This window comes from Galeopterus variegatus, unplaced genomic scaffold (assembly GCF_000696425.1).
Source record: "Galeopterus variegatus unplaced genomic scaffold, G_variegatus-3.0.2 Scaffold420, whole genome shotgun sequence".
NCBI lineage: Eukaryota > Metazoa > Chordata > Mammalia > Dermoptera > Cynocephalidae > Galeopterus > Galeopterus variegatus.
Genome location: NW_007726531.1, coordinates 217,390 through 238,213, shown reverse-complemented (window position 1 = coordinate 238,213; position 20,824 = coordinate 217,390). Strand labels below are relative to the sequence as shown.

General features: G+C 39.4%; 1 protein-coding gene across 2 annotated transcripts in view; it reads left to right on the top strand.

The window, feature by feature from the left end:
• ANKRD44 (ankyrin repeat domain 44) overlaps window positions 1–20,824 on the top strand; it is a 183,692-nt gene that overhangs the window by 89,038 nt on the left and 73,830 nt on the right. Inside the window, exons 10-15 of one of the 2 annotated variants that reach the window (XM_008568521.1) lie at window positions 3,984–4,066; window positions 5,228–5,291; window positions 7,314–7,382; window positions 10,054–10,194; window positions 11,816–11,896; window positions 15,246–15,357. In XM_008568521.1, the coding sequence (XP_008566743.1) occupies window positions 3,984–4,066; window positions 5,228–5,291; window positions 7,314–7,382; window positions 10,054–10,194; window positions 11,816–11,896; window positions 15,246–15,357 (550 nt within the window). Of the gene's footprint in view, window positions 1–3,983; window positions 4,067–5,173; window positions 5,292–7,313; window positions 7,383–10,053; window positions 10,195–11,815; window positions 11,897–15,245; window positions 15,358–20,824 lie in introns of both variants that reach the window. The other variant, XM_008568520.1, reaches the window with a different exon arrangement.

Here is a 20,824-nt window from a genome sequence, read left to right as displayed (position 1 = left end):
TCACTTGAGTTTTTTTTTTTTTTTTTTTTTTTGCCCTTTTGGAGCCCAGCCGCACTGCACTCAGCCCAGCCAGTGAGCGCTGTGAGCGAACTGGTCATCCCTACATAGGATCCGAACCCGCGACGGGAGTGCTGCTGCACTCCCAGCGCCGCACTCTCCCGAGTGCGCCACGGGCTTGGCCCAGAACTGATATTCTTAATGATGCAAAAGCCCTTTCTTCACCTCTGATAGCTCTCTATGATGCATGGTCTTTCAGCTCCCATTTATTCTGAAATTAATGGGTAGGAGGTGCCAGCAAACACCTAAATTAGAAAAAGCTAATACAAATGTGTCCCATTAATTTAATGCCTAGTCAAATAAATGTAGCAATTTAATTGGAATTGGTCTCCTCTTTCCTGTAACTTATGCATTGTGAACTTCAGTGTTATTTGACATCTTTATTCTTGATCTTCCTTGATGTAAACAGCCAAGTCCTAATGTTCCTGCTAAAGGTTTTGTATGCCTTCTTTTTTAATAAGCAGTCTTATTTTATAATAGTAAAGGATCATTTTATTTTGAAATGCATGAATTATTTCTGAAGTGATTCAGAGATTCTGAATTCTACTTTTTTCTTTCCAATCTTGACTTGATATTTTACTCTTTGAACTATAATATCATATTTAAGTTCAAATGCCAATAGTTCTTGAGTCTACACTAATATGTTTTCAAAACGTACACTCAAGTGGTGTCTTTTTACTAATTGTGGAATAAAAAATATATGTCAAACAGAATTTTTACTAAACCTTTTAAGTTGGAGTACTTCTATTTCTTTTCTGAAGTTTATAAATAGCAGTGAAAAAATGAAATAATTACCTAATATAAAGTATGATGAATTTTCTAAAGACAGGGGTGTTAAGTTGATTAGAAGGTTGGTTAGGGGGCCGGCCCGGTGGCGCACTGGATAGTGCGCCGCTTGGGAAGCGCGGCAGCGCTCCCGTCCAAGGGTTCGGATCCCACGTACAGACCGGCTCCCGCTCACTGGCTGAGCGAGGCGCGGGAGCAACGCCGAGGCTTGCGATCCCGTCGCCGGTCCCCGGTCCGGTGCGGGGGCAACACTGAGGGTTGCGATCCGTTGCCGGACACGGAAAAAAAGACAAAAAGACAAAAAAAAAAAAAAAGAAGGTTGGTTAGACAATGTTGATTAGAAGTATTGATAGTACAGTTTATGTAATATATTACAATACTGTTGCTATTATACTATCTCTTATACTTTTTTTGTCTTTCCAAATTGGTTTCTTATAGAGTTTAATGCTATTTTCTCTAATTCATTTGCTTGTATTATATTGTATAAAGATAGTGTGTATATATATGTGTGTGAGTGTAAATATACATATGAGTGTGTGTGTTTAATGGATAGAATATTTTCTAGGATGGTTTTAAGTTCCTGAAAGAACATGGCTAAAGTCAAGGACTAGATTTCTAAAGATTTCTTTTTTTTTTTTCCTTTTTGTCTTTTTTACTGACTGGCAACGGGATCACAACCCTCAGTGTTGCGCCTGCACCGCACTCAACCAGTGAGTGGGAACCGGTCTCCACATGGGATCCGAACCCTCGGCGGGAGCGCCACCACACTCCCAGGCGGCGCACTCTCCAGTGCGCCACCGGGCCGGCCCTAAAGATTTCTTTGAGCCTTCCTCATTCTTTCTTTATATATATATATATAAAATATATAAAAATATGTAATAAATATATTTTTAATATTATTTATTTATAATAAATAAATATTATAAATATATAAATATAAACATATATTTACATATATAAAAGGATATATAAAATAAGTATATATATAATAAAAAATATATATTAAATATACTTATATTTTTATGCATATATAAAAGGATGAGGAAGACTCAAAGAAATCTTGAGAAATCTAGTCCTTGATTTTAGGCATGTTCTTTCAGGAACTTAAAACCATCCTAGAAAATATTCTATCCATTTTCCTCTTCCAAACGTCCGGAGATATTTAATCGTATATTTTTGTCTTAACTCCCCCAAACAAATAAAATGCTTAGGTAAAATAACATTAGTTTATATTTCCATTTAGTAAGGAGCTTTTAAAAATGTTATATATATTTTTAAAATGGTGTTTCTCTCGCATCAGGAGGGAAGAATATAAATAATAGCATAAATAGAAAAGCTTCTCTCCCATCCCCCGACTCCTTCTTCCTTGTCATGAGCGCCAAGGTCGTCACTGATGGAATTGCTTTTCAGAATTTTTTTTGTAAGTGATGAGGGAGGCAATTACAAGCAGTTCTCCTCCACATGAAACTGCCCGGTAGACGGGCAAATTGCATCTCTTGATGGATGCCAGCTATTATATACACCAAGTTGGAAATCTCCATGTAGGGAAAGAGAAGTGAACAGAGGGAAGACTGAACAAAAACACCAGTAAATAGAAAGGAGTTATCATGGAAAGAGAGAACAGTGATTAATTGCTGGCACACTAGGATTTTGCAAAACACTGAATACCATGAAATATCTGTGAATAAGTATATACTTTCACACTTCACACACATATAATAATATCAACTTTTGAGATGGCAGATAAGATTCATGTGTCTGAAACTTGACGAATCATATGTGTTTCCATATGAAGTGTGGAATTTGAAAATGGGCCACTTTGTCCCAGAGAAGAAACTTAATGTAATTAAGGCTGCAGGGTATAAATAGATATAGTCCCATACTTCCTTGTGTTAAGCAGAGGATTTTAAAAATCTGAAATGTATTATTTGATTAAAATGAGATGTTTTGAGAAGTGATCACTAACATTGTAAATGCTTATTAGTACACAGGAGCCACCCAATGATGCTGTTATGACTACAACTCACCACACTATCGTGGGTCCTTGTTTGAGGAGAGGTGGTGGGAGGAGGAGGATTTACTTCTGAAGGCAAAACTTGCCACCGTCAGAAGGCTGCCTGTCCCTTAAGGGATCATCCTGGGGATTGTGTTATGGTGGGGTCAGTCTAATAAGTCCTTTTGTAGATTCTTTCTTTAATAGTGCTAGGTCTATGAAATAGGTGCAGAGTAATGTTTATTATTCCTAACTGTGTTTTCGTGACTGGTATTGTGATGTGGGTTATTGTGCAACATTAAAGTTTATTAGGAAGATGAAGTTTCACCTTTAAAAGGTAAACATTAGTTTTTATTCTCATTGAAAATTTTATTTTCAATAATACAGCCGCTATTAACTTTTAGCAAAGTGCTTGGCACATAATAGGTCAATAATGAGTATTTATTTATTAAATCAAAGAATGAGACAGACTGCTTTTCAAAGTTGAGAGTATCGTGTTCAACATTGTTATCTCTGGCACTTAGCATAGTATCTGATGCTTAGAAAGTGTTAAATAAATGATAGATGTAAGCATGCATGAGACATAGGATCACTAAGCTGAAGGAAAATTAATTTTAAATTTTTTTTTTTTTGTCTTTTGTCTTTTTCCGTGTCTGGCAACGGATTGCAACCCTCAGTGTTGCCCCCGTACCGGACCGGGGACCGGCAACGGGATTGCAACCCTCGGTGTTGCTCCTGTGCCTCGCTCAGCCAGTGAGCGGGAACCGGTCCGTATGTGGGATCCGAACCCTCGGGCGGGAGCGCTGCCGCGCTTCCCAAGCGGCGCACTTATCCAGTGCGCCACCGGGCCGGCCCAAAATTAATTTTAAATTTAAAGAGTCACTGTTTATGTGAAACAGATTTTCTTTAAAATATACATTCTTATGGTTAGGGGCTTTAATTCTGGTTTAGATCCGGGATTTTATTATTTTAAGGTAAAACATGATTGCATAATTATTTATTGAATGGAAGAATTATAAAATTATTTCAGCCAAGCATCCCTACACGAGGTGTTAATTTTCGTCAGGGAACTTCTAGGAAGGTAATCGTCCTTCTGCACTATCTTGAGATCTGTTACCATGAGCTAATCTGGTTTTTTCCTCCTTAGGTGTGGAATCCATAGCATGTTCCCCTTACATTTAGCTGCCCTAAATGCTCACTCTGACTGCTGCAGAAAGTTGTTATCATCGGGTAAGTAAATCCATTACCAGAAATGAGGATTAGTGTGCCCTGTACGTGAGTCACGTGGCTTCCCGTGTCTGGGCAGAGTGAATGGCTGACTGGGCTTCATGTCATTACCTGACTTGACAAGGAGGAGTGTGTCCCACAGCTAACTACGTGTGACAGCTCCCAGCTTGGTGTGGAAGCTGTTTGAATGTCTGAATATCTGCCCCAGAATAAGTCTTGTCTATTTTTCAAGTTAAAGCTTGGGTGATCCAGGGTGAGGGAGAGGCAGGGATGGCCAGAGCTTATAGAAAGTTTAAGTCTTAGAAGAAGAAATCATCTTTAGGCTTAAAGTAGTGGCTTAACCTTTAATATTTTTCAACAAAAGAAAAAGGCCACATCCTCTACAGTTTAGCAGTAGAAAATGTCGTGTTACCTTCCCACGCTCTGGGCATTGAAAACTCACCACAGCTGATCCCCTCCAACTAAGTTTAATTTTTATTTTTTTAACGTGGGGCTATTTGAAACCAAGAAATTCTCCCTGGTTTGGAGCTTTGCTAATCTTTCTTATCACTGCTTCCGGCAGTCTCCATATATTAAGAAGTTCCAGGCTTTCAAAAGTGGTAGAGGTCTGCAACACAAAGATTGTTTATGAATTAATTCATCAGATATCCCAGAGGCATTTTTTTAAAGTACTTTACCTATGGTTGATTCTGCTTCCACTGCTTTTGAAACGTTTAAAAATAATCCCTGCATGAAAGTATGTTTCCCAAATCTTGAACCAACCAAAAGGTTGGAATACACTTAAGAAAATACCTATTCCAGCATGTTAGGATTACTCTTTTGCCTTCCATGTTTTCTCCATGTGTCTGTCTGCCTGTCTGTTGCCCTACTTATCTCAAATTGGTTTCATAAATTTCTATTCCGGGTTTGAAAAATGGGTCTGTCGTTCACCCAGGGCTGAATGTGAAAATAAATCCTCCTTGACTTCACGGTTCTTCCTATAAAATTGCTAAGCTTGAGCAGTTACCATTCGTTTCCATGACAACCTCTTTCTGACTACAATTGCTTGCGTTCTGGTTTTTCTACTAACTGATTTTTCTGTCTCTGCAATGTTTCTTGTGGTTTAACTAGGACAAAAGTATAGCATAGTATCCTTGTTTAGTAATGAGCACGTGCTGTCTGCAGGCTTTGAAATAGACACCCCAGATAAATTTGGAAGAACGTGCCTTCATGCTGCTGCTGCAGGAGGGTGAGTAGTTAGCAATTTTAGTTATCATGACTTAATTACTAATTCATCTTAATTGACTCAAGTTGATTGTGAATCAAAGGCAATTTCCTTAGTAAAATGGGTAAGAGTCATTTCTCCCAAATATCAAATATCACTGTGTTGCATTTCTAGATTACTTGAATTTTGGTCTTCCAAAGAAAAATTATTAGCCCTTATCATATAGTTTTTCTTTTGTTTTCTTCTCTCTCTTTCCTTTTTTTTTTTAACTGTAGATTTTCAGACTATAGCATGTGTATCTACTTGGTACCCCCTCCACCAAAAGAAAACAATTTGAAATTTGTTCCTAAGTTTTTCCTCTTTTGTTGCTGTAGGTGGGTGATGATCAAGAGAATCCAAGATTGAATTAATCCATGTTCATTTATAGATATTTTGTCCTTATTTCAAAACTAGTTTTTAAGTCTTTATAATGACTAAATGTGAACAAAGTTCAAGAAAACCCTAAGGATAGGCAAGAAGTGATTATTAAATCACTTTATTAAATCTATTAAGTTTATTTATAAATTTATTAATGTATTACATTTATTAAAGTGATTATTAAATCACATTGCCTTTTTTTAGTTGAAAAGAGAGTTTTTCATCGCCTACTCTTTTTTCATATCAGTGATTAGATTAAAGCTCTGATCAATCCAATGTTGATATATGACCACACATTGACTAAATATGGCACCTCTTTGGGTAAGGTGTTAGTTCTTAATCAATTTCCTGGTCCTTGAGGAACAGCAATGCTTTTCCATTTGTCACATGCATATTACCAAAGGCATTACCTATTTATCAGAGGTGGATTGAACGTAAAACTTTTGAGGCCCCTATTTACATGGGTCCCTGAGGTCTTATATCTAATTTCATATTTATAATTTTGTATTATTTTTAAAAGGACCCCCTTTCCCCCATCCCAGCCCCCAAATTGCATGAGCCTCACAAGCCACACAACTTGGATCTGCCTTTGATCCTTTGGCAACTTTCATTAAGAGACAGGCGCTTTATATCAACTGGCATGCTACACCAACACATACTTATCTTTAAAAGTTCTTATATTTTATGACTGCAATAGCTAGTCCTCTGAGAAAGGTGACTATAAAGGGTGAATGTGGGGTGGGGAGAGCCCTGCTCAGGTTTGTCATTAATGAGATCATTTTTCTTATTTAAATTATAATAAAACAATAAATTCTGGGCCACTTCTTAGCAACCCAAGTTTAGAACAATGAATGATTGTCTCTTTTTATGCCCACATTTTTAAAAATATCAGACCTGTTCAGAAAGTGGCAACACACCATTCTGGATTCATGACTGAGAATCCTATTAAAATTAATATTTAGCTATATGCCCTTCAATAGGAAAATTCACTTCAGTGGGTCCTTTTCTCTCTACTAAACATGATTTATTGCTTCTGCAAATGACAAAGAAGCTTTCGAAGATCACTGTGCTCCATTACATCGTTTTCGGCCTTGGTTCTGCACATTTATTTACCTAGATTACAAAGACAGGGAAATGCAGCTGTTTCATTTTCCATTAAGGAGTATCTAGGTTGAAAGTGGTTATCATGGTGAATTCATTCTCCTGTGATAAAAGGTAATGCTCATCCATTCTGGCTCATTGTTTAAAGGTGACATGAAATTATAATAGGTTGAAGTGGTTGTTTTAAAAACTCTTGATGATTTTGAAGAACTTTAGGATAAACGATGAAACCATCACTGGAGGGTTTAATCACGTAATAATCATTAAATTCCTAAGTCATGGAATTGAAAATGTTCCACCTAGCTCTTTTATTTATTGCTCTATTTGCTGTGAAAAAGGAACTTTGGGAACTTTAGGTCCTTACAATATGGCATTGCTCCAATATGTTCAGGTTATTTTTTGATAAAAGAATTTAAACCTGGAGCTACCATTTCATTTTGTCCTGCACTCTGCAGAAAACAGCTCTTTCTGAAGGTAGCTCAGGAATTGATTTCTACCATCTTAATGATGTTTTCCCTGTCTTTCTAGTAATGTGGAATGTATTAAACTCTTGCAGAGCAGTGGAGCGGATTTCCATAAAAAGGACAAGTGTGGGAGGTATGTAATCAGAGAGCTCTGCTTCAAGTGCCTAAATAAAAGGAGTAGTGGGGAATAGTCTAGTAATCATGTTATGCTGAAATGGTAAACAGGGAAGCTAGTGGGGTGGATTCCATCTTCAGAAGGAAATCCCTTCTTGGAGGGAAATGCCAACAAAGCAAGCACAAGCCACGAGGAAAGTATCTTCTCTCACAGCTTCGGTATAGAAGTGCCACTGGTTTCTCTTCTCCTTTAAATTTTTGAAAAATCTCTCACATGGGCATAGTTTAGAAAATTCTGTTTGTAGCAGAGTAGAACACTTTAGCCCTCCTAACCCAGAATCTGGTCATAAGATCTAGAGCATTTTATTATTATGTTATAAATTTTTATACATGTTTAAAATATCAAAAACACACACATGCGCACACACACACCCTACCCATGGGTCGTAGAATTTTTCTTACCTTAATGATCCTTTGTATATATATTTTTATGTGTGTATATGTATATAAATATATATATATATATTTTTTTCCCTATAGCATCTCTTCACCGCTCCTCTCCACGTGCACCCTGGCTTTTTGGGGTTGCTACAAATTTCTTCTCTCACCAACCTACCTAAGACAACTCCTATTCATCCTTCCAGGTTCCCGTCAAGTGACACCTCCTTGCTCTCTGATGGGAGTGCACCTCTCTCTGCCCCCCTAGCACCCTACACGTTCCACAACAGCCGCACACATCATAATGTTCTCATGGACTCTGTTTCCTTGTCTCTCTCCCACCTGACTGTGAATCTCCTGAGGACAAGGACTGAGTGTCACTTTCTCTTTATATTTGGGCCCTGTCATGTGGTTGATATCTAATAGTTTTCAGTCTAATTAGTTAAAACATGAGCAATCCAATATGTAAAATACTTATAGTTTCCTTCTTTTGAACTAAAGAGAAAATCAACTAGTAAAAGAGCCCATAAATTGATTTCAAAATATAAAATAGTTGTACTTGAAGACTGATAATTATTGAAATAAAGTTAGTTTATTTCTAGTATTCTATTTGATTATTATTGTCTGAATATTGGCTAGTCACACCAGAAAAACTTAAATAATTGAGAACTAAAAATAAGTAATGTAAAGCAAATGGCTTCGCATTTCTGCAATCTTGCCCTTTACAAGGTTCTTGGTTTCTCATAGTAACTCTATGAGGCGTATGAGGGTGCATATCATCCTTTTTAATAAATGGAAAAGCTGAGCCCAGATAATCTAAATGATTTACTCAGGTACCCAGAATTTTAGATCTTGAAAGGGCCTTAAGGGACAGTTGCTCAAATGTCTGTATTGAAATAAGGATGAAGAAGCCCAGGCCCGGAGAGAGGGCATGATTTGGCCCAGCTTGCAGATCTGCCAAGACAAGAACCTGGGCTTTTGATTTTGTATGCGTTGTTCTTCCCATTAACCTATATCCTTACTCTCAAGGAGCTTACCAGTTCAGTGGAGAAGATGAGACAGTACACCAATAGCTAAAACTAAGGCAATATGTGATAAGAGCTCAAGAGAGACCCAGACAGTAGCTAAGCAATCTTAGACAAAAGAAAGGTAATTATGTCAAGTGACGTAGGCCAGGCACAGAAAGAGAAGTATCCCATGTTCTCACTCATGCTTGGAAGCTAAGAGAGTTGATCTCATAGAAGCAGAGAGTAGAGTAGTGGTTACTGGAGGCTGACAAGGGTAGGGGGTGAGGGGGGTGGTGTGAAGTTGACTAATGGATACAAAATTACAGCTACATAGGAGGAGTGAGTTCTAATGTTCTATAGCACTGCAGGGTGCCTATAAATAACAACAATTTATTGTATATTTTCTAATAGAAGAGAGGAATTTGAATGTTTCCAATACAAAGAAATGATAAATGTTTGAGGTGATGGATATGCTAATTACACTAATTTGGTCATTAAGCATTGAATACATGAATTGAAATATCACACAGTACCTCATAAATATGTACAATTATTATGTGTCAATTAAAAATAATAATAAAAGCAAAAAAAAAAGAAATAACTTCTGAAAAATGAAGGATGAGTGTGATTTCGATGGGTGGAAGTGGTTCAGGAAACGGTACTCCTGGAGAGAAAGAACATGGGCAAATGTGGAGGGCAGTGTGGACATGATTGGAAAAACTTCAAATCATTCAATAATGGGTACATCCAGGGGAGAGAGATACTCTGTAAAAGGAGATTGGGACCAGCTTGGGAAGGTCTTCAATTCTAGGCTAAAAAATCAAGCATTTGTTCACTGGGGAGGACAGAAAGTTTTAGAAGAGAATTATCATATGCAGGTGTTGTACCTTGGAAAACCCAGTTCTTCATTCATACCACTTAAGGTTAGAGCTAAGGGTGGTCTTAATGGGGGTGGAGGTCTTGCAATAGTCCAAACAAGCAATAATGTAGACCTAAACCAGGATAGGCACTAGGAATGGGAAGAAAGGATAGTTCTGCAATGGGTGGCCTTGTCTGAAGCCACTGTCTTTGTAGCCTCAGTTCCAATACATGTGGTCAAAGGAAGACACAGCCCATGGCTTCCACAAAGCCAAAGAGCTTTCCATACCCCTGGGAATACTGCTGTCAGAGCTAGTGCCAATGATGGATCTGTGTTCCAGACTGAATGAAGTAATACACAGTAATAAACCACTGTTTGTTTTTCAGGACCCCTTTGCACTATGCAGCTGCGAATTGTCATTTCCACTGTATTGAGACATTAGTGGCCACGGGAGCCAACGTTAATGAAACAGATGACTGGGGACGGACAGCTTTGCACTATGCTGCGGCATCAGACATGGATAGAAAGTAAAAACAGCCTTGCTCATGCTTTCTCTGGGGGTAGGGCTGGTGGGGGGGGGTGTTCTGCTAAGTTTTACACTGGTTCATGGAAACAGCAAAAGAGGAATCTCTCTCATCCAGACCCAAAGGAGTTAGAATTGCTTCAGCCTTAACTGGGTTTTCCCATTCATGTTTGATTATGACATGTCACTGCACAATTACTCCTCTTCTCTATTCTTTGGGTTGAATGTCAAGTGGAGCTGTCAAGCCCAGGTTTTCAGTTATTCAACTGTTGTAACTTATTTTGACATAAATTGTAATTTTCATCATCACCACTTAAATGCTTCATTTGCTGCAAAACTTACATTTGCTAATATATATGCCATATGTCAAAAATAGAAACCTATGCATAATCCCAACAGCCTTCAAATGCAGCACCCACATGTGTAAAATAGGCAGCGTTGTTCCAAACCAGGGCATGAATGCTCCATCAAGAGCTGGAGGAGAGGAAGTTGGTTGCCCTGGATGTGTTTGGATGTGTTGGCTACAAATGGAGAGCAGAAATAAGTGAGCCAGTTTATGAAATTGTTTGCAAAGGCTTAAGGCAGGACCTCCTTCATAGGAATATTTTTTGGTGACATTGTTTGGAGAACTATTGAATTATTTGCTGCCCTGTGCTGTGGTATTGATTCTGGGTCAGTGCTAACTGCTTCTTGCATAGAGCAATGGCTTTCAAATATTTTAGATCCACAGTAAGAAATACATCTTATGTCATGACCCAGTACACACATTCACATATGTATGTTTTATATATATGTATGTAAAACAAATAAAATTTCATAAACCGTATTTACTTTTACTATGTATGATGAATTCTGATATTTTCTCTACTATTTTATTAAAAGAAATTGCTGACTACAACCCACTAAATTGATTTCACAATTTAGTAATGGGTTAAGATACATAGTCTGAAAAACATTTCTTATTTTTCTCTTCATATTTACATTTATTTATATTAAAATTTTATTATGTGTTTCATTATGTAAATATTATTTTTATTATATAGTAATAATATCAGTTGGAGCACTCAGGATTCTATAGCCATGCAGGTTATTAATTCAACAGATATTTATTGAGCATCTACTATGTGCCAGGCTCAATGCTGTTCACTTGGAATAGAGTAGAGGTGGTGGAAGGGGTGGGGGATACGTATGTTGCATCTGTTAAGATCCAGAAGAGGAATCCTGGATGATGAAGGATTGTTCTGGCAGATGATGGGTGATTAGGACCCTTTCCTGGGTAAAAGAGATGCTGAACTGGCAAGGAGGGAACACAGACTGTCAGAGGAGTCAGAGAAGTTTGAGCTAAGTTGCCTCCTTCTTACCATGGGAGTTTAAGATGCCTTAATCACCAATACCTAGGTGGATGTGTTAGGAAAGTCATGTTCTCACTTGGGCTCCTTGGAAGAGAATAGATTTATGGAATGTCCTTGGAAAGAACCATGTATGTCCTCAGTGAAGACCAGTGGTGCCTGTTTCTTTTGAGTTGCAGTAAGATCGTTGAGATATAAATTGCACCCAAACTATTAACAACTGAGTCATCAAAAATATTCATTGCAATTTTTTTTTCTGTCCCTTATGTGGAGAAGTAAGACTATCCTAGGAAATACCCATGAAAATTCCGAAGAACTTGACAGAGCCAGGGAGCTGAAAGAAAAGGAAGCGGCTCTGTAAGTTTCTTCTTGGCAGAGGAGCAGGTGTATTCTGCTGTTCTGTCTGCTTCTCTGGGTCGCCTCGTGTGCTTGCCTTACTATCTGGGACTTCACTTGGGATCTTGAGGAAGTGATGTGGGCTTGCCTTTAATGGAAAAGAAACTGTTCACTTAATACCTCCTTCATTCTTGCTGTTTTCACACAAGGAACTCTTTCTAAAATTTTAAGTTTTTCTTAGACCATCAGTGGACCGGGTGTTCTAAATATTATTTCTGACTGCCATGTATCATTCACCTTGGGGGCATATTAAGCCTCCTCTCAAGGCCTTAGGTTCTAACTTTATGGCCTGAGGATAACTATTTAGCAGATTCTATAGATAAAGGTCATGAGGTTTGATGTGAAATATACTAGTTGTACCTTCCCCTCATCCCCCACCACACACCCATCAACTTACAAAGAGCCCCTGCTCCCTGCAAAGAGCTGCTCTGTGCCCACCTCCCCCAACTGCCTCTCTGTGCCCACCTCCCCCACCTGCCTCTCTGTGACTTCTGACAGAGACTTGGCTGTGCTGTGAAAGGGGCTGGAGTCCTGCCACCACCCAAAGGTGTTGACACATGGGAAGAGCTAATGCCTCGTCCTTGGAGAGTCCTTTCTGCACCTGAGTGTCAATGGGAAGCTTACCCTGCCCAGGGCAGTGCCTGGCATGTAGTTAGTGTGCAATAACTATTTGTGGAATAAATGAACAAACTGGTGCCCACACTGTGTGCGCCATCATCCTGTGGGAGCCAGTGGGTGTAGTGCTCTGCAAGTCTGCAGATACCCAGTTGCCACAAGAACCAGTTTCTCTGTGATCTGAATGCTTGGGTCCACTCTGGGGTCTTCCCACCTTACACTGGGCACCCCCTAGGTCCAGACTGTTATGAAAGAGTACAGTTAGAGAGTGTGGCCCTGGTGCGGGCTATAGGACATAACTTTGTAGGGTCAGGAAACAGCTGTTTATGAAGCAGAATCACCAAAGTTTTGCCCTAATACTCCAAAATTTTAAATACTGATATTAAAAGACTAGAATTTTGGGCCGGCCCGGTGGCGCACTGCTGCAGTGTGCCGCTTGGGAGCGTGGTGGCGCTCCCACCGAGGGTTCGGATCCCACATGCAGACCGGTTCCCGCTCACTGGCTGAGCGAGGTGTGGGAACAACACCGAGGGTTGCGGTCCCGTTGCCGGTCCCCGGTCTGGTACGGGTGCGACACTGAGGGTTGCAATCCGTTGCCGGACATGGAAAAAAAAAAAAAAAGACAAAAAGGAAAAAAAAAAAAAAAAGACTAGAATTTTAAGCCACCTCAGAAAATGCCGCCTGTTCCAGTGAACTGCCAGCTTCACTGGGCTAGACCAGCCCGTTTACAGCTGGTGGAGAGGAAGCAAACATGAGGGGTGGGGAAGGGCAGGGATCCAGCCTGCCTGAGAACTCTTTTGTGGAAAGGGAGGCCGCTCCTTTGTCCAAATACACCCCTGACCTAATGTGCATCTGTTCATTTTGCATCTTAAGTGCCCAAATTGCTAGTCAGGATCCTGGGACAAGAAAAGATAAGCATTCACAGTTTAAATGTGAAATTCATGTTTTCCTTAGAAACAATGTGGAGAGTATCCAAATTCTACAGCACTGTTGTTATAATAGTACTGTTGGTGTAGTTCAGCTATATTCTGGGTTAAATAACTCTTTGGGAGCAATTCCAAGTGTTTTCCCAATTAAAAATTCAATTTATCAACTGATTTTTAAAATACAATTCATTCAGAAGTTGGGGATTGTGTGTCCACTGGAATGCTATTCCTATTGAATAATTTTATTTAAAGAACCAAATTCAGTTTAAAATGAGTCACATCTGGGATTCTGCCCATGGACATTTAATTACCAAAATAAGAAGGACTTCCTTACAAGGTATAAATGACCAGAGACAACATGGAAGTAGGACTCTAATAGTAGTTTGATTTATAATGGAGCATTTTATGGATAAATCATGTGAAACGTAGGTATTTGGTTTAAAAATTTTATGTCTTTCATCAGTTGTTCCAGAAATTGAAGTATCTGTTCTAATTGTCTCTATGCGTGATTTATTTATTCCTTGTGCCTTATACCCCCAAAATAGGTAAATGCCATTTAAAACTTTTTTTGTAAACTATAGAAATTTTCCATTGGAAGGTATCATTTAATGTGTAGATTTATATTTAGAATCTTAAAATTTTGATTTGCGCATGGAATCGAATGAGCTTGGCCTTGTAAAAGACATGCCTGTCCCACTGTCACAGAAAGAATACTGAAATTATGGAGCATTGCTACCTGCCTGGTTATCCTCTGTTTTACCAGCAGGATTGGACCATTTGCAACAGGCACTGAACATAATTCATTACATTCCCAAGTGTCCTGGAGTTTTGGGCTCTTCAACAAAGGTGGAGCCACACTCTTTCCTCTAACCTATTCCAAAGACTGTGGCCTTTTCAGAAAAATTACATCTCTGTCTGAAAGGGCTTTTAAAATTTATTTTTTTATAGTCTGTATTCCTAATGGTACAATTTAAGCTTCTTTCTTTGTATGTAGTGACTGAATTAATTCTTTTTTTTTTTTTTTGTCTTTTTCCGTGTCCGGCAACGCATCACAACCCTCAGTGTTGTCCCCGTACCGGACCGGGGACCGGCAACGGGATCGCAACCCTCGGGGTCGCTCCCGCGCCTCGCTCAGCCAGTGAGCGGGAACCGGTCTGTATGTGGGATCCGAACCCTCGGGCGGGAGCGCCGCTGCGCTTCCCAAGCGGCGCACTTATCCAGTGCGCCACCGGGCTGGCCCATAATTCTTTATTTTTAATGTTTATCCATCCTTTTAATCTTATTATTATTTAGGCTATTCTTAGCTTTTTTAAAAAAAACTTTCTCACTTCCATTTTCTAACCTTTTGATCTTAGAGTCTTCAATAGCAAGGTTAAAATTTGAGGTTTTCCCTGTTGCAATGGTCTGACCACTTCATTATGTTTGAGACTTTGCCTTTTGAACACGGAGCTCTAGAACTTATAATTCAGTAATCTTGATGACAGACGTGTTCTGTACCTTAAGATGAGAAGAAAAAAAAAACTTATTCTCTTGTTTCTAAAGCTTTTCCTGAATTCTAGAATGGCTAGTTTAAGGTGAAATAAAGATAGCTCTAGAACACAAAACACAAACTTTCAGCACATGAAAAGTTCATTGCTGTAGGATATTTAAAGAAACACTTAAATTCATAAAGTGCTTTGTGGAACATTCATAGTAGGAGAACTTACATTAATTATCCCTTTTGGTTCAGAGATGTTTTCTAAAATAACACCTGATCTTTGTATTTACAGATGTCTAGAGTTTCTGCTTCAGAATGATGCAAATCCATCCATCCGGGACAAGGAGGGTTACAACAGCATACATTATGCTGCTGCCTATGGCCACAGACAATGTCTGGAATTGGTGAGTTGTCTCGTCTTGTTTTCTCTAATGCCTCTCCTGCCCCATACTTGAAAATGCTGGTCTTAAACCCTCAACAAATGCCTTCATTGCCTACTTAAGTCGCCACTAGAAATAGCTTTGAAGATATTCTGTGGTAAGTGATTAAATTGTTATACTTCATGATATGTAGATCTCTTTATTCCACTTCTGTTCATCCTAATCTCAGAGCTGAATGACTGTTGTCTCTTTTCTGCACTTATTTGGTCTGGGAATGTTAGATCTGTGTATGGACACAGTCTGTATTTTAAAGATAATTAGGATGTATCAAATAATCTCAGTATATATTTCTGGAGACAAATTTAGCACTCCAATATTCAATATCAGTGTTGTAAGATGACTAACATAACCATGAGGTATATGGATTTGTCATGATGCCACATTTGTAGTTTAGAGAAAGACATTGGCAAGGTCACAACTGCAGTATTTATTGTAATTTCCAAACCACCAAAAATTTCAAACCTATAGTGATCAAGAGACACTTGGGGGTTTGGAGTCTGAAATTCCTCTGTTGGTCTAGATCATAACACAAACTCAAATGTAAAGTTAACAAGTGAGTGAGCTCAGGTATGAAACAATGGAGAGTGACCGGGAGTGTGGCAAATAGACAGCACATGTTCTGTGCAAAGGGAGAAACAGCTAGTCAGCACCAGCTGATTGAGACCAGGTGGGAATGCTTAGCCAGAGTTGCTAGATGTCCGGGATTTTGAGAGAAGATAAAGGTCTAAACTATTTACGTGAAATTTCCTGTTTTGAAAACACTGGATGGGCCAGGGGATGGGGTGGCAGGATATGGGTTTGTGGCTGCATCCTGCCTGCAGGCCACCATTTGCCCTCTCCTGGGCATCACCCTTGCTCATCTTCACCTGGTGCATGAGTACCCCAAACCCACTGTCTCTCATCCAATGATAGATGTCACCTTTCCTGGTTGGACTCCTACTCTTTTCCTTGTCCCTTTAAAAGGAGAAGTCCTACCTTTCAGTTATTCAGAAATGTGTTTGGGGAAACATTTGCAATGCATCAACTGCAAGGTCCACTAAGACATGATGTAGAAAAGTAGTGAGCAACGAGCAATGGTGTTGGCGCCCACCTAGAAATGACTGAAGTGCCCCAGCTCTTTCCTGTACTTTGTTGCTGTTTTAAATGGTTCTGCTTAGGGCCAGTCTTACTATACTTCTTTTAACTATGAATGTGGAAAATTCTCATGAAGTTCACCCAGTTTGGAAATAACAAATTGATTATTCTAGCGTTTCTCATTGCATGTATTGGTGAACTGTACCTCCTGTCATCTTTTTTTTTTTTTCCTTTTTTTGTCTTTTTCCATGTCTGGCAATGGATCGCAACCCTCAGTGTTGCCCCCGTACCGGACCGGGGACCGGCAACGGGATCGCAACCCTCGGCGTTGCTCCCGCACCTCACTCAGCCAGTGAGCGGGAACCGGTCTGTATGTGGGATCCGAACCCTCGGGCGGGAGCGCCGCTGCGCTTCCCAAGCGGCGCACTTATCCAGTGCGCCACCGGGCTGGCCCATAATTCTTTATTTTTAATGTTTATCCATCCTTTTAATCTTATTATTATTTAGGCTATTCTTAGCTTTTTTAAAAAAAACTTTCTCACTTCCATTTTCTAACCTTTTGATCTTAGAGTCTTCAATAGCAAGGTTAAAATTTGAGGTTTTCCCTGTTGCAATGGTCTGACCACTTCATTATGTTTGAGACTTTGCCTTTTGAACACGGAGCTCTAGAACTTATAATTCAGTAATCTTGATGACAGACGTGTTCTGTACCTTAAGATGAGAAGAAAAAAAAAACTTATTCTCTTGTTTCTAAAGCTTTTCCTGAATTCTATGTCATCTTTTTTGAAGACGTCTGTCTTCTTTCCTGAGGTGGTTGTGAATGCTAAAGATTTCATTGTTTGATCTTGGGGCTAGGTGTCATTTTTTTTTGTCCTTTTGTTCTGATTCCATCATAGTTCCTCTTTCAGTTATTGTGGTTGCATAACAAATGACCCCGAAATTTAGTAGTTTAAAATAACGATAATCATTTATTATCTCTCACTGGTTCTGTGGATAGGAATTCAGGAGAGATTCAGCTGAGTAGTTCTAGTAAAAGGTATCCTATGAGGTTGCAGTCAAGGAGTCTTCACTCATACATCAGTCACTTCTTCTGGGCTGGAAGACAAACAGCTGACGTTCCTTGGGCCTCTCTCTGTCTCTGTGTTGTTTTTTTGTGTGGTAGCTGGATATCTTACATGGTGGTTCAGGTATCCAAAGGCATCTACCCTGGAAGAGAGTGGAAAAGAGAGAGACAGAGACAGAGAGACCATGTCGCTTTTCTTGATCTATCCTTAGGAGACACCAATTCATGGAGGCAGTCACAAAATACAAAGGGACAAAGTAGATGCCACCTTTTAAAGGGAGGAGTGTCAAAGAATTTGTGGACATATTTTTAAACTACACAGTTCAATAGGATGAGTTAGGAAGTCATGGCTTCCTCTATCATATGGATTTTGATGTAGAATCCCAAGTGGCCAAGGAGCAACCCCTTATCTTATAGATGAGTGAACCAAACCACAGAGGTATTAACTGGTTTGTCCAGAATCATAGCTCTGGACAGCGTAAGAAGTGAGACCATGAAGCAAGATTTCATGCATCCTGATTTCAAAGAAAGTGTTTATTCTACCACACCATGCTGCCATTGATTACATGTCAAAGCCCCACCACCACAAGGCTGTTAAACACCAAGCAAAGGTGTGGTAGGAATTGGTTAAGATCTAAGGCTGTATCACTTCTGCCTCCTAACAGCAGCATTGCCATGGAAGTTGATGTAGACCTATTAGCAAGTATGACTTTGTGTTTAGATCCCACATAAGAAGGCTCTTCACAAAAAGAGTGTGTGTGTGTGTGTGTGTGTGTAGTAATCAGCGGCAATGTAAAGGCTTACTACCATAACTACCCATTATGAGCCTGTCTTTCAAAATGTACTTAAGACACAGCTGTCTTTAATGGGTTTTCTCTATGAAAACCATGTCATAATTGGAGATATGAACTTTTATTACGAAGTTTTTTTATCATAGTCTAATAATGTGTGGTGTTTTACAGTATTTTTATGAGTTATCATTAATCCTTCATAGTATGGTAACTCTGAGAATAATTATCCTAAAACCTTCTTTCTATGTAAGTAATAAACTGCATACATTATTTTCATTTTCCAGGAAAGCCATGTCAGGGCCATTATTTCTGTTGTCCAACAAAAAGATTTTCTGTCCCCAAGAAGACTTCACAAATTTCTGATAATGAAATTACCCCTTTGATTAGATCAACACTTGCCCTGTGTAATATATAAAGACATGATTATTTGTGGCAATTATAAGACATTCAAAAGCAGATAGGAGAGCAGTATTAATTGATCTTAATTTGCACCGACAGTTGAACAGGACCAAATTTTCGATATAAATTGGCAGAAATGACACCATTGTTTGTTTTTAGAAAAGAACCTCAGTGGGTTATTTATAACACAAATGGGATAGAAGTTCTCTCATTTTCCTGAATGATTACAGTTGGATGGAAAGTTTTATGTATTCCCATTTTGGAATGCATCCTAAAATTTCTCTTGGGTGTAGTTTACAGCAAGCAAAGATTCTAAGCAAGTTATAAACAGTCTTATACCCCACCCCCTCCCAGTCAAAACAAAAACAATCCTGAGAACAATCCTGGGCTCTTCCCTAGGAGTGGAATCCTAAGGCCAGACCTTTACAGGTATCTTACTTATTCCCACTGCTGGTTTGCCCAACACTGAATGGATTTGGGCAGGTGATGGGACAGGATGAAAAGGTTCTAGAAGGAGGAGGAAGGAATAGGGCCTGTCCTTGACACAAGTATTGTGAGGAAGTGGGGAATTTGTGGGCAGCCCCTTTTCTTGTTTGCTCTCCCTCTTTCTATAGAAACCCAGTACCTTCATATCCCTTAAAGCTCCCATTTCTTTGGTTAGTAGATGTTAGGAAAGCAAACCAACTAGCCAATATGCACGAGGGATGAATTTCTGAGACTCTTTCACATTGCCATGCCAATCTTCTTCCTCATCTCATGACACAAGCACCCAATCGTCTTGGGGATCATCCTTTTAACACATTGGTACTAACTCTATGCTTGGTGCTGCAGTTATGCTGGTAAACAGGCACGCTTCTGGTAGCTCTGAATAGCTTATTTGAGAGTCTGAGCAGGAATCTTGCATGGAGACCTTTCTTGACTTCACATGTCCAGCCCTTTCTTCTGGCCTGTGGAAGGAATACAGAGAGTAAATGAGTATTTGTGGCCTCCTGGTCTGGTATGGGTCTTCCCTTTGGGAAGTTGGAGTAGGATTAAAGAGGATGGGTGGCCATCAGGCCCAGCTGATTTGTGAAGCTGGTGAAATTTGTCTTTGGCCCCTCCTCTCATCTAGTTGGGCAATTACTGTGATTATGCATATCATTAAATATGTATAATTAAATTTGATGTATATTTTATTTGACTCTGACATTTAACTTGGTCTCTGTTTGCTTGGCATTCATGGTTCATGGCTCCCGTCTGTGATCATAAGCTTAGAATTTAGAAACCATACTTGATGTTCAGTCTGTTTTGCTATAATCAAAAAGGAACAGAAATTATTTTAGTTGTTTTAATTCTACTTCCCTTATGCAAATTTATATTGAATTAGTTCCATGAGCAAAAAACATCTAGAAAGTAGTATAAGCCCCTTAGCCTTGCTAGAATAGCCAAGGTTCAGAATTATGCAAAGTCCACCAATGTAAGCCAGTGTTCTCAGCTGGTCTTGATCAAAGATGTATGTACTGTGTGTGCAAGCGAAAATCTGCCCACAGATGTATGCTGGGAGCGGTGATCAGTCATACTCCACTGGGCTCAAAATATCAAAGCAGAGCAGGGGAGACTTGGCTAATAAAGCATCTTATGTCTGAATAAAATGGATGTTTGAGTGGAGAAAGGGAGTTGGCAAAGGAGAGCTCCATACCTCTCCTTTCCTCTATCTGGAATGCATTCTTACTGACTCGGAAGAGGAAAATCAGGGAATCATGCCCCTGTTTGGAAATGGCATACTAGTTTTCTTTCACAATATTAAAGATTTGTCTGTGAATATAAAGATCTTTGTGGCTTTGTTATTGAAATGGAAAAATGTGTGTGGCAATCTAATCACATAAATTGCCTAGAGAAATTTAGAGATTGAAAACTCTAGGCCTCTGATTAAATTCAGTCCAGGGGCCGGCCCGGTGGCTCACTGCTACAGTGTGCCGCTTGGGAGCACGGCGGCACTCCCACCGAGGGTTCGGATCCCACGTACAGACCGGCCGCTCACTGGCTGAGTGAGGTGCGGGCGCAACACTGAGGGTTGCGGTCCTGTTGTCGGTCACGAAAAAAGAAAAAAAAAAAAAAAAAAAAA